At 48.7% G+C, this 13,194-nt stretch overlaps 1 protein-coding gene across 1 annotated transcript in view; it reads left to right on the forward strand.

Moving 5' to 3' along the window:
* FSTL4 (follistatin like 4) overlaps positions 1-13,194 on the forward strand; it is a 394,520-nt gene that overhangs the window by 182,334 nt on the left and 198,992 nt on the right. The window contains exon 4 of the mRNA XM_032425320.1: positions 12,838-13,086. Coding sequence (XP_032281211.1) covers positions 12,838-13,086 — 249 coding nt within the window. The remainder of the gene's footprint in view (positions 1-12,837; positions 13,087-13,194) is intronic.

The following is a 13,194-nucleotide window of genomic DNA, read 5'->3' on the forward strand; positions in this document are numbered from 1 at the left end:
TCCTGGCACAAACGAAAGAGCCTTGCTTCCCTTTAGTGGTGAATTGCATTTAGAAATGAGAGATTGAAAATGGGATTAAAAATGATGAGGCTATATACAAATAACCAATCACTCCTGTGCAAGATGAAATAAAACCTCTGGAAATAAAAATTTCAAAGTTAAGGACTCCATGGGAGAGGGTAAGAGTAGATTAGAAAAAGCTTAAGAGGAAATTCGGGAGCTGGAAGATGAATTTAGAAAAATTACACACAGTGCAGTACCGGAAAACAACACATGGGAAATGTGAACAAGATAGGAGAGGTTGAGACAGAAGGAGAGAGAACTTGCAACACAGTTCTCATCAGAATCCCTGAAGAGAAGAAAAAGGAGAGAAGCAATGGAGCAGAGATAATATTTAAAGGAAGATGTCTGTGAGTTTTCACAAACTGCTGAAACACAGGAATCCTCACTTCCAGGAAACCCAATGAATGACAAGCAGAATAAATGCAGACTAACGTGCATGCTGACATCACAGAGAAGCTGCAGAAAACCAAAGAATCCTAAAATTACCTACATGGGAATAAAAAGGTTGTCAGCTGACATCTCAAGAACAACAGAAGCCCAAAAGCAGGGAAATAAAATGTTTATTGAATTGAGAGGAAAAATTGCTAAACGTAGAATTAATTACACAGCATGAATTATTCTTTTAAAATGAGGATACCGTGGATATTTTAGATACACATAACAAAGAAAATGTGAGGCATAAAAAGGAATTAAGAGAAATAATGAATTAAGGTGCTCTTGTCATGTATTTAGCTCATGAAAGGAGTGTTTGGAGTTTATATGTTCTAAGGTTCTTTATATGGAGGGTATTTAATTTTTATTTGAGTAGAAGAAAAAAAATGAAAGGTGAAATAAGGAAACAAAAGAAAGAGGAACGTAGAAAAAGGCAATAAACAACCTAATTAGAGTATCTCGAGTAATGAGGTGCATACAGTGGACACTGTAAGAGAAAATGAATGAATTGCAAGCATATGAGGTGCACGAAGCTACACAGTGTCAGAGCAGAGGAATGAAGTCTCAGATAAATAAATACAGTATGATTGATTCACTTATATAAAATAAAATTCAGAAACATGTAGAACAAGCAGTATATCGCATAGAAATACAAAGAGTGAGATCGAATGGCAGAGCAAAAGCAAAGCAAGAATAAACACGAAATTGAGGATGATGTTTACCTCTGAGTAGAAATGAGGGCGATGTGGAGAAATTCGAAACTGAGAACACCGTTCTTTTTCTCGAAATGGGTTGATGTGTACATAATCGCTCCCCGTATGGCAGTCCTTACGCTGTCCACAAAGTGTCTGAACATCCTTTCACAGTCATTATTTAATAAGAATAATTTAACCATTTACAGTTATTTGAATTTTTTTTTTTTTTAATTTGACCTTTATGTGGTGTGAGACAGGGTTCCTGTGTGCCTTTTTTCCAGGGGGAGAGCTGGCTACCGCAGCATCATTTGTCAGATGCCTGCCCTTTCCCTGGTGCAGTGGTCACTCTGGTCAGACACTGGATTTTCACGTATATCCCCTGGGATGTCTGTCTGGTCCCCTCTCCTATTTTATTGCCCCGTCTGCTGTCCGTGATGTGTCTCTCCTCGGCCAGTATCACTGTTGTGATCACAGCAGCGGCAGCTTTGTGGTTGGGTGTTCCCATAGTAGAGATTAAGGCACAAATCCCTTCCCTCTTCTTTTTATTATTTTCCTTGGTTATCTGGGGGCACTTACTCTTCCAAATGAACTCCTTAAGATTATTTCATCCAATTCCAAAAGGATTGCATTAAATTTGTAAATTTATGGTAATGTCTTTCCACCCAAGAATAAGAAATGCCTTTGCATTTGTTCAAATCTTATTTTATGACCTTCAGTAAGATTTTATGGTCATTTTGTGTTGGTCCTATGGCTTTCTTATTAAATTTATTCATAAATATTTTATGGGTTTTACCATTATTATGAGTGGACTCTTTTTCCCTTTACCATTTCTAATTATTTATTGCTAATGAAGAGAAGAATGATTAATTTTGGCATATTTATCATCTGTTCAACCACCTCATCATAATTCTCTTGCAATTTTAATATTGTCCCTGGAGTCTCTTTGTTTTTTAAGTGTACGGATACACAGTCAGCAAAAAGATATAGTTGTCAGTTGCCTTTTCCAAATTTTTACTGATTATTTCATTTTCTTGTCTTATTATACTTCCTTTCTGAATAAAAATGGTGATGACAGGTGTCCCGGCCTGGCTCCTGATTTTAACTGAAACAGTGGTTGGCCATTTAAGATGTCATGTTTAAGTTTTCCTCTATTTCTTTTTCCTTAGAGTTTTTATTTGGAATGACTACCATAGTTTAGGACTTTTTATTTCTTTTCTTTTCTTTTTTTTTAGAGAGAGAACCTCAAGCAGGCCCCATACCCTGCACAGAGCCTGACACGTGGCTCCATCTCACAGCCCTGAGATCACGACCTCAGCCAAAATCAAGAGTCGGACACTTAACTGACTGAGCTACCCAGGCGCCTCCTTTTATTTATATTTTTGCTCTGGGCTTTGAGATATGTCCTGTACTTGATCACGGAGGCCAGTAATTTGAGTCTCGATAGTGACCATTCTGTCCTTAAATTCCTCTGATTTTCTTTTTAGCTCAAAAATCATAGTTCTCTTGAAACCCCCTCTTTGCGCTGTGCTCAGTTCTCCCAGAGTTCCAGTACTGTGTTGTCTGTGCTGAATTGTCATCCCCTTCCTCTGGCTGTTCTGATCCTGGTCATTCTTCTTCTCTCTGGAGGCTGAGCCCCCTCCTGTAAATGGCTATTTCCCTCCACCTACTCACTGGGCCTCAAGTTCACACACTGAAGGACCTTCAGGCAGTAGTGGTCCCATAAACAGTGGCTGAGATGGGGTTGGCCAACCCTGGGGGTCTCCATGTGGGAGTAGACAGGTTATAGGGCTCCTGTGGAGAGCTGGAGGAAGCCTCCTACTCTCTGGTCAACATGTGCTCTCCCAGTCTCAGGGATAGAGCAGACAGTCCACTCATTCAGCCAGGAAAGCCAGCCTCCCATGAGCCTCTGTGCCTACCTGTCAGAGGCCTCAGCAGCTGCTCGGCTCAGACAAGCCAGACGGTGGGAGCTGACAAGAGAAGAAAAGATACTATATTTTTGATCCAGTTACTAAGCTTTGTTTTGATATTATGGCTGCTAATCCCATTGAGAGAAAAGGACAGATCTTTGAGAAGAGAAATTGACACCCTTCCCATTAGAAAATATTAAATTTTTCTGTGCTAATATTAGATCTTTTAATCGAGCTCCATTTTTAAAAAATAAGTAGCAGAATAATCAAGGAGATGAGCGTGTTATTCTCTCTGATTGTGATACATATCTGTGATAAGTGATCTACAAGGCCAAGGGCTGACCCAGGGGCAGCTCTTGTACAGCAGGTAAAGGGCCCTAGAAGAATGTAGCATCCCCTCCGTGCTCGTAAGTCTGGAGTATAAATGTTGGGGAGCACCACGGTGCTTCATGCTGAGTGTTTCCACAGTAATCCTTGAAATAATTGGAAGCAGCTCATGGTGTCATGGCCTTGAATCATTAGTTGGTGGAGAAGCAGGAAAGAACCCGCATAATGAGATATCAGCGAGAGAGTAGAGAGACCCATCAAGAGCGGCAACATCTGGCCCCCTCAGCTCGAAGATGCAGGGAGCCCCGAGGAGCCAGAGAAAGTGACAGGAGGGCTTGGTACCACGAGGAAGAATAAGGGGTCTGGTGACAGAGAATAAGACAGATGCAAGCTGAAGAGGCTTTAGGCAAAGAACGGGAACTTGGGGACAGGAATATATTTGGAGGAAGTGCTCTAAAACAAAACCATTTTGCAAAAGAAACTCTCCCAAGGGCAAAAATCCTATTGTGTTTCACATTTTCATGCAGCTTTTCTTTTTTAGAAGGTCTCGGAAATAGCCCTTCCCAAGCCAGCTGAGATAGCTTGATAAGGCAAACAGAGGCAAAGAGAAAAAAGAAGAGATTCTTGTAGTTTTATCATAGCCGGAGACATGCAAGTTGGGACATGGGCTTTTATACCCCTAAGTTCACAGGTGCGAGGCTGTTTTTCACGTCTCGTCGGATCTCTGCAGAAGCCCCTCATGCTCCTGTTCAGGAAACTGGGGAGGCTCACACAGGAAGGAGACTTGCTGTGTTGGAACCCAGGTCTCAGACTCTCACCCCAAGCTTTCCACACTGTCCACTCTGCCCGCTACTCACCATGTCACTGTGTCGCCTTCCTTAAAACCTCTGATTTCTGATAACTCACATCTCTAGCCAGCAATTTTGGGTGTCTGCAGTCTCTTAATCAGATCCAGTCTTTTTCCCCCTGGCATTTCCTGCAGCCGCTCCATGTCAAGCCCAATGCCCCACTCTGAACATAAGAAGTAGAACCTGGCCATCGCCCCAAAACCAGAGAGACACCCCCATCTCCCGCCCCGAAGCGCTCAGTGACCCTGAATTCCAGCAGCTCAGAGTCCTGCCTCAGGACCTGCTATTCTGTCTGACCTGCTATTCTTATACTGAGAGAAGTGCTGAGTGCTGGCCAGCAGCCTGGGAGCCCGTCTTAAATGGAATATGCCTATGGGAAGCCTCAGGGAGAAAGCTCTAGCAATGGTGAGTCAGGCCAGTTCACTGTTGTCACACAAAGCAGAGAGTGAGGCGGCAGGATAGCACAAAGGGCTCCCAGAAGGAAGAGACGCCAGGACCTGCCCGTGGTAAGTGGGTCTGACGCCTCTGCAGGCACCAGGGCCCAGGCTGCGGGCTGCCTTTGAACCTGAGCTCCAGGCTCGCCTGGCAGGTCGGAGGCCCTGAGCTGTTGAGTGCAGCCTGCAGAGTTTGAGCTGCAGTTCAGTCCTGGGCCCTGAGAATGTGTGGTTTCAGGCTCCCTCACCTCAGAGGCCGGGCAGAGTTTACACGGGTCAATCCAATCCCCAGCTCAAGGAGAATCGCAAAGGGAAGCATGCAATTGAGACATTTTGAAGCTTGCTATTTCAAGCCTGCCTTTTGAAACCAGTTGGGACAGTTTATAGATTCAGTGTAAATAGGCTCACCTTTTTGTGAAGGCAGGTCTCCTGAAGATGGTCACCAGCCCCCACTCGTGTTCCCACTTGCGTCAGTAAAAGCACATGGCTTCATAGCTTCCAGTCCCCTTGAACCTGTCACTAACTGAGGGTCTGAACTGAGCGCTTACGATGTGCCAACCTCTGTGAATTATGTCATTTAGTCCTCAAAACAATCCGGTAAGCAGCCAACTGTTGTTATCTTCATTTTTAAATTAGAAGGAAAAGGGAGTAGGAGACTTGGCGGGCCTCCGACTTGGTAGGGTCGGAGCACAGGGCCGGATCAGTGCTGACCTGCGTCTGGTGACGCAGGCCTACCCCAGCTCACTCGTGCTCTGCTCCACCAGGGGCCCTTGCCATGTGACAGTTTTCTTCCCACGTGAGCAAAGCTTTGTGTCCTCCCTCCTGGGGTCTCTCTGCGAGGTTGGAAGGTCCAAGGACAGGAGGTGTCCAGGGTAGGGGGAAAAAGTGAAACTCTGTGGCAGCCTCTTCAAATGACATCCGTCACTGTAGGCACTCAGTGGTATTGGGGAAGATACCCAAAACTTGGGAATAAGGCAAAGGGCAGGTGACATGTCCTCCAAGGTCATATTGGCACAGTGTTTAACAGGCTCGCCCAGGGTCGGTTACGATCTGGGCCAGAGGTTGCCTCTCTGTGTATCGCACCATGCACTGCTAACTGAAGGCCCTTACTATGCAGTTACCCGCTAACTCATAGATTTGTGTCCAGTAAAGATGCAAACTGTTTCCGCCTGGTGGAAAAAAAATAGCCCGCAAGGTTGTGTCTTCTTGTCCTGTATGTCATTCACCAGCTGTGTGCCTCGCCCCGCCCGCTCAGTCCACCTTCTGTCTCCAACGCCCATGTACCCCTGAACTGGCTTCTCACTCCCGTGGGTCCCCTTGTTAATGAGTTAAATAAATCTTCACCTCATGCTCACTTTATATTCTCATGAGAGGCACGCTTTTAAGTTTTTGGAAAGTACGCTTTGGCATTGGGTTCATCTGTGGCTGGAGATGGGCACCTCCAAAAGCCCTTCCAGGGACATCAGGGCATATGTGACAACCAGCGGTCTGTTACATCCTGACTCCTTGGCCAGAAAGAGCCAGCTTGTTGTGCCAGCCCTTGTTCCAGGCATTTCTGACTTTGATGTAATGGTTCTTTTTTTTTAATTAATTTTTTTATTTAAATTCAATTTAATTAACATATACTTTATTATTAGTTTCAGGGGCAGAATTTAATGATTCAGTAGTTGCATATAACACCCAGGGCTCATTACATCACATGCCCTCCTTAATGCCCGTCACCCAGTTACCCCATCCCCCCATCCCCGCTCCCCTCCAGCAACCCTCAGTTTGTTTCCTAGGGTTAAGAGTCTCTTATGGTTTGGCTCCTTGTTTTATTTTTCCCTCCCTTCCCCTGTGTTCCTCCGTTTTGTTTCTTAAATTCCACACAATGATATTTGCCTTTCTTATTTTGCTTAGCATAATACCCTCTAGTTCCGTCCACATTGTTGCAAATGGAGTTCATTCTTTCTGATGGCTCATAGTCCACTGTGTGTGTGTGTGTGTGTGTGTGTGTGTGTGTAGATAGATATATACACCACATCTTCTTTATCCATTCATCTGTCAATGGACATTTAGGCTCTTTCCAAATGGTTTATGTTTGAAGTCAGTTTGTTGGACCTCGGTTATAATCTCTCAGCAATACGCATGACAAGTTACATTAGCTTCCAGCAATGGGTAACCAGATATTTCTGTTAAGCATTCAGACCTAGAAAATTTGGGCGTGTCTTTCAGAGTTCGTCAAAATTCTGCTTTTACGAAGCACACAATTGCCTCGGTGTAGGGTCCGCTCTGGGGTCACTGAAGGAAATCACATCTGCCCAGCAGTCACCTGGACCATTTCTGGGGAAAAAAAGCCAGAGAAGGAGGGCAGGAAGGCGCTAAAGCTAAGGGGCATCCCATTAGAGGGAGGGGGCCTCTGGCCAGAGGTCCATGCATGGTAAGGAGTGGGTTTGGGTCTGTGATGCTCCGAGACCCCAGTAGGGCTTCCTCACATAGCACTGTGGACCTCTAGCCCATAGAGAAAGTGCTAACTGGGCCTCCGAGCTGCATGCTTTCGGTGTGTGTGCAGCAGAGATCCTGTAGGCCAGGCGTGCTGATGTTTGGAGGTATCCTGATGTTGGAGAAGCTCACACTGTGGTTGTGTGGACCCTCCCGGCATGAGTTCCTTGAGGCAGGAGCATATCCCTGGTTGAGATTGTCCCATGTCTGAAGGATTTGGGTGAGATTGGTTGAAATCTAGGCTGGGCTGCCTCCCACCTACTTGTTATCTGAGCACAGGCAAATCACCTCTTGACTCATATTTCCTAATCTGTAGAATGGGCACGTATGTATGCCACAGACACATTCAAGGTGAGGCCTGTGTGTGCATCTGCTTCATAGGGCTGTTGTAAGGATTGAAGGAGAATGAGACGAGCTCACGTGTTCTGAGTGTGAGGCACGGCACGCGTTGAGTAAATCGTGGTTACTCTACACACTGCCCTCTGTGGCTGGGTGCTGGAATGCGCATCTCCCTAGGGGTAGCTACAGATTCTCTTCCCATCCCTCCAGTGTGAATGAGACTTTCCAGGGCAGAGCTGAAGTTAGCGCAGCCACAGCCCCCAGGGCACCCAGAGGCTGTGTTGGTTCCCACCAAGGTGACTCGTGGTGAGAGCCCAGGAGGGCTGCTCCCTTCCCCACCAGCAGCCTGGAAGGTGCCAAGAACCTTCTGGTCTGTGGGAGTGCTTGAGGAGGAGCCCCTTTCAGCCAGGGAGGGAGCCAGGGTGCTGAACATCAGGGCGATTAGACCTCCTTTCAACGCTCAGTACCCAGGGGCTGATAAACACCTCCAGAGAACCAGAGGCACCCCACTTTCCCAAGGGTACAGTGGGGCAAAGCGGCAATTTGGCGTCTGCAGTCATGGCTGCCGGCAGCCTGCATCTGCCTGGCAAGGTTTGTCTCGGAGCAGGACTTTGCGAGCCGGGCTTCTTCCTGTGAGCCCCCAGGCTGCTCCCCAGCCCCAGCCCAAGGCTCTGCCCCCTCTCCATCAGGCCTCAGGTCAAATCTCACCTCCTCAACAAGGCTTCTCTGACTCCAAGAGAGTTGGCCCACCGCGGCAACCGGTCTGTTTCCTTCCCAGGATTGACTACAACCCACATTTGTTTGTTGTTTGTGTTCACGCTCCTGTGTATCTCCCTACACTGTAGCATCCTGCCCTGAGGACAGTATCCTGGTGGGCCTTGTGTCTCCAGCACCTGGAATGGGTCCGGCACAGAGGAGATGCTCCTGGACTATTCCACGGCTGTGTAGGTGAAGCACCCCACTGTTCCTGCCTGTGTGCGGCACGGGCTGGGGAGCTGGGTCTCTGCGGGCTCTTGCACAAACTCAAGTTCTGCAGCTACATACAAGGCACTTGCATGGTCTCTATCATGAGCGAATCAAAGTTCACCAGACACTGTCTCCCGTCCACCTTGGGCGTGTCTGAGAGGATAAGTTTTCTTGGAAGGTTCGGGGTGGGAGTCCTGGGACCAGGAACTGCAGCTCCTGGATGGCACATCCACCTATCCGACACTTCTTTATGCACAGCAGGCTCCCAAAGGCAAGTCCTCAGCTCTAGGTCCTTAAAAAAACCTGACCATGGCCCAGGCTATGTGCTGTAGCTCCCCGGTGGGTAGGTATTTTTGCTCAGAAAATAAAGGATTGAATCCATCTATAAAGGGCAGTATCTGCTGACAGGTGGGCACTCAGTTCCTGTACAGGGACCTTCTGGCCACCAAGGCTGGAGACCGCCGCTATGCTGGCCTGGGGCTCACGGCAGGTTCCCGGCAGGCTGTCAGCACAGGGCGCCTGGGGTTTGGTGCTGTCCATGCTTTCTCTGGCCACGGCCTACTCTTCTTGGCCTGCTCTGGGCCCCGCAGAGTGGGCAGTCGCCTCAGAGCCAAGCCGTCACCTCAGTGTGGTTTCATGGTGGGATGGGATGAGGTCATAAGGATTTCAGCCCTAGTCCTTTGCTGGACAAGGAGTAGGGACCTCCCGAGATGGCATCATGAGAAGGGGGCTCTCCTCAGTGGTCAAGCCGGGGACAAGGTCTCAGTCGGGAGTGCTGCCTGCAGCAGTTAGCATCCCTCAGTAGAAAACTAGCATGCTTCCCCTCATGTGCCACTTGGCACCATCCCCCCGAGGGAAGCGCTCACTGATGTACTTTGCACCAGGGCACCAGTTATGGAGACTGAGTCGGAGTTTGGAAACTGCCACATGGTATGGTCAGTGGTGAGAAAGTGGGCCCCCTGCAATGGGGGAACAAAGAAGGACCCGCCTCTTCTGTCTGATCCCTCGACGGAGTCCTGTGGGCTCAGCTCCCACTGTCGCTAAGCTGGGCCACTTCCCCTTCGCTGGGAAGCGATGGCAGCCCAGGTCTGTGAGTTCAAATCAAGAATCCTGATCTGAGTCACAGAAAGGATCTCTAGCACTAACTGGTACAAATGGACTTGTTTCTCTGGCGCCATAACTCTCATGTAACAATTCCCATTTCTGACTGTGTTCAGTAAATTTAATTAGTGTTGAAAAGCCGCTTATTTGGTAAGATGATCAGTTTCTAACCTGGGTAAACGACTTTCTTTATGACTATAAATTAAGCACATTATATCTTTTTCATGCATCATGGTCGTCCTCATAAATACTGTAGACAGTTGCTGGTGGTCTCACTTGGTTACCTTTCCCATTACTGTTTTATCATCATCCTGCTAAGACTGGGGAATTCATTCTGTTTTAGTAACAAGGAGGAAGTAGTGATGAGGGGCGTGTTTAGCGAGGAACCTGACGCTTGGTCCATGTCTCTGTGGCCAAGGATGGGATTCCAGGCCCACCCCTGTGCAGGACATTCTCAGCTTGTCCCCGGGCCTGCTGGGCACAGGCTGGGAAAAGCAGATGCATGGCTGCTCAGGTACTTTTGTCTTAATTGCAAATAATTAGGAATCAAATATTTGCCAACAGCCCATTTCCATGTCAGAGAGAACCTGAGTGTTCTTGACAACTTCTGTGAGCACAGGTTGGCCCGAGTGTTTTCTTAACACTGACTCCTCAGAGCACAGCCTATGGGGGAGGCCTCAGTCACGCCTGTGAGCTACTCATACGTGGGAACTGGAGGCCTGGTGTCCAGTGCTGGTCTTTGGAAGCACTCACTGTGATCGGGGCCTGCTGGTGCTTGAGAGGAGAAAGGGTCAGATGGAAGGGGTTCTGCCCCCACCCTCTGCCCTGCCATCCATTGCGAGCAGGCTTGGCTTTAACTGCCTAGGCTGAGTTAGGTGGTCTCTGAAGTCTCTTCCTACTCTGCCACTCCAGATTCTAGTCTCCTTTACCCCACAAGGCCCACCTCCATCGACCTTTGTCTCCTGTTTGTGCCTCCATCCTTCCAGCTTCCCTCCTGCCCTCTGACAGAGGAGGCAAGAGGAGAGGTACCCCTCAAAAGGTCCCCCCATGGGGTCATGGGGCCTCCACTACCCTCCCCATCTCCACCTCTAACCTGAAGTTTGAGCAGTGGCACCAAATCAGAGTTGAGAAGGTCAGCTTTTAAATCTCCTGTGTTTCCCAGAGCATGAGTGTCCAGGGCTGTGTGAGGACAGAGGCCCCGTACCTGCAGGGTCTCTCTCATCCAGACAGTGGGGCAGACATTCTTGGGAAGGGAAATCAGAGGAGGAGGCAGCGGGCTCGGACTTGCGCTGGCAGTGAGCACCTCAGAGAGGCGCTAGACCCCAGGGGGTGAGTACTTGGAGCTGAGTCAGCTGGAAAGTGAGCACAGGCTGGGCAGGCAGCATAGCCAGGGCAATTACCCGGAAGCAGAAACTGAGAGGCAGCGACTCAGAAACTTTGGCTCTGCCTCTTCAAACTGCAGTGACGCGTGGGCGCCCTTGCTGTCACACGGGAAGTTTATTAAAACAGTGATACAACGGCAATGCTTTGTGTTCTGGCCATCTTGGGAAAGAAACAAAGGCCGATATTTTTAGAGCTGTATTAGTTTCTTCTAGTGGCTCCCAGTGCTTTCTAGGGTAACCCATTTTGCAGCCACCCAGGAGAGTCATGCTAATCAAACAGGCTCTGTGGCAAAGTAGCCATCAACACCGTGGGTGGAGGGCCTCCAGCCCAGGGCCTCCCACTGCCAGGAACCCTCGGCTCCCCTCCACCTTTCAACCTTGACAGGAAGATGTGTGGCGGAACTGATGAATGCCGCCGAGCCTCCGCCGTGACACGCGGAACATCAGCCAAGTGGATAAAGGATCCACTTTCCTAAAGGATTAGGATCCGTACTTCGACACTGCTCAGAAATAGTTTGACCTTCTAGTTTATTATGATTCAGGAAAAAGTCAATATTTCTTAGCTTGCCAAGGCTGGAAGAATTTAAATGAATTATTGAATCAAGCAGTTAATCTATCGATAACTGATTTTTTTCCTTTCAAATCTAGAATGATGAAAAGCAGGCATAACCAAAAACAAGAAAAAGAAGGTTGTTTTTTCCCCCCAGACATTTTAATCCCATGGGATCGGAGCTGGGGCCAAAGGTTCAGTGTTGACCACCGGGGCCATTCTGTCTCGCTTGAGTATTGTGAAGAAGATATAATTAAAACTTAAAAGCAAAGACTTCCGTGGCCATAAAATCTGCATTCGTGTTTTAATTATTTGTATTTTGATATCCCTTTCTCATTCTCAACTTGTGTTTGCTGCCATTAATACTGCATTTTCTGGACTCCTCCAGTGGAGTGGAATGTCGTTTTGGGGTGCTTCCTGGGCCTTTCATGTAAGCGGGCCCTTCCAGCAATAAGACGCTCTCCTGGCCACCCTGCCCATGTGGGAGTGTGAGCTCTGGGCACCACTGCCTCACACCATTGTGCACGTGTGTTGGGTGCAGGGGACACCCAGGATCGTGGCAGCAGCTATTCCCAGGGTCTCAGCCTTCCTCCCACGGCTGTAGCTTCCTGCTTCGTGCTAGAAAGCGCTGGGCAGTAGAGAAAGGCAACTGGTCCCACCGCCGGTGGCATGTACCCTGGAGAACCACATTCTCCCCAGAGAACAACGTCAAGCTCAAAAGCCTCCCTGCTGTGGCCACCCCCATCCTGAACACTTAGAGTACCACTTTCTCCTTTCTTACTCCACACTGACTCCCTAGCCTCCGCCATTGCTCCCCACTGCCTAACATATCTGACCACACTTCCTCAGCTTGGCGCTGTATGTCTCCTAGAATCACACCTTGGCATCCTTACCTTTCCCACCCCGCCCCTGTACAAAACTCCTCCTCCCATCAGGTCTGTCCCTCCAGTGCAGTTATGGGAGCCATGGCTTAAGCCTTGCCTTTTGGCAAGCCATCCTCCTCTCACTTGGCACGGTCCATTGGCACTGTGCTACCTCCACGTGGTCCTCTGGTTACTCTTCCCTCCCAGGATGGGGGGGGGGGGGGCGGTGTGCCTGAGATGTTTGGTGTGAGCCAACCATAAAACCTGAACCCTGTACAGCAGGGTGCTGCTTTTGGTACCCATGGCCACCTCCTGTTGTAGGGCAAAGACTCTTTTGGGCACACCAAGCCCAAGGCCTTGGCTTCATCGGCAGATGGAACCACAAAGGAAGCCCTTAACCCCCACCACCAAATGCTTGCAGCTGACCCTCTGTTTTGTGTGTTTGGCAGGACTTTCTGGCCACGATGGGCTGCCAGCCTCCTGTGGGAAGAAGTTCTGCAGCCGCGGGAGCAGGTGCATGCTCAGCAGAGAGACAGGGGAGCCCGAATGCCAGTGCCTGGAGGCATGCAGGCCCAGCTACATGCCTGTGTGTGGCTCCGATGGGAGGTTTTATGAGAATCACTGTGAGCTCCACCGAGCCGCCTGCCTGCTGGAGAGGAAGATCGTCATTGTCCACAGCAAGGACTGTTTCCTTAAAGGTAGGAAGTTGCTTCCTTGCCCCTATGCTTTTGGGTTTGGGGATGGATCTTCTAATGCCTTTTTGACAAATGGCCCAGGTGCTGAGGCTGCAGGTTGAATGTGTAAAG

This window comes from Phoca vitulina, unplaced genomic scaffold (assembly GCF_004348235.1).
Source record: "Phoca vitulina isolate PV1807 unplaced genomic scaffold, GSC_HSeal_1.0 scaffold32, whole genome shotgun sequence".
Taxonomy (NCBI): domain Eukaryota; kingdom Metazoa; phylum Chordata; class Mammalia; order Carnivora; family Phocidae; genus Phoca; species Phoca vitulina.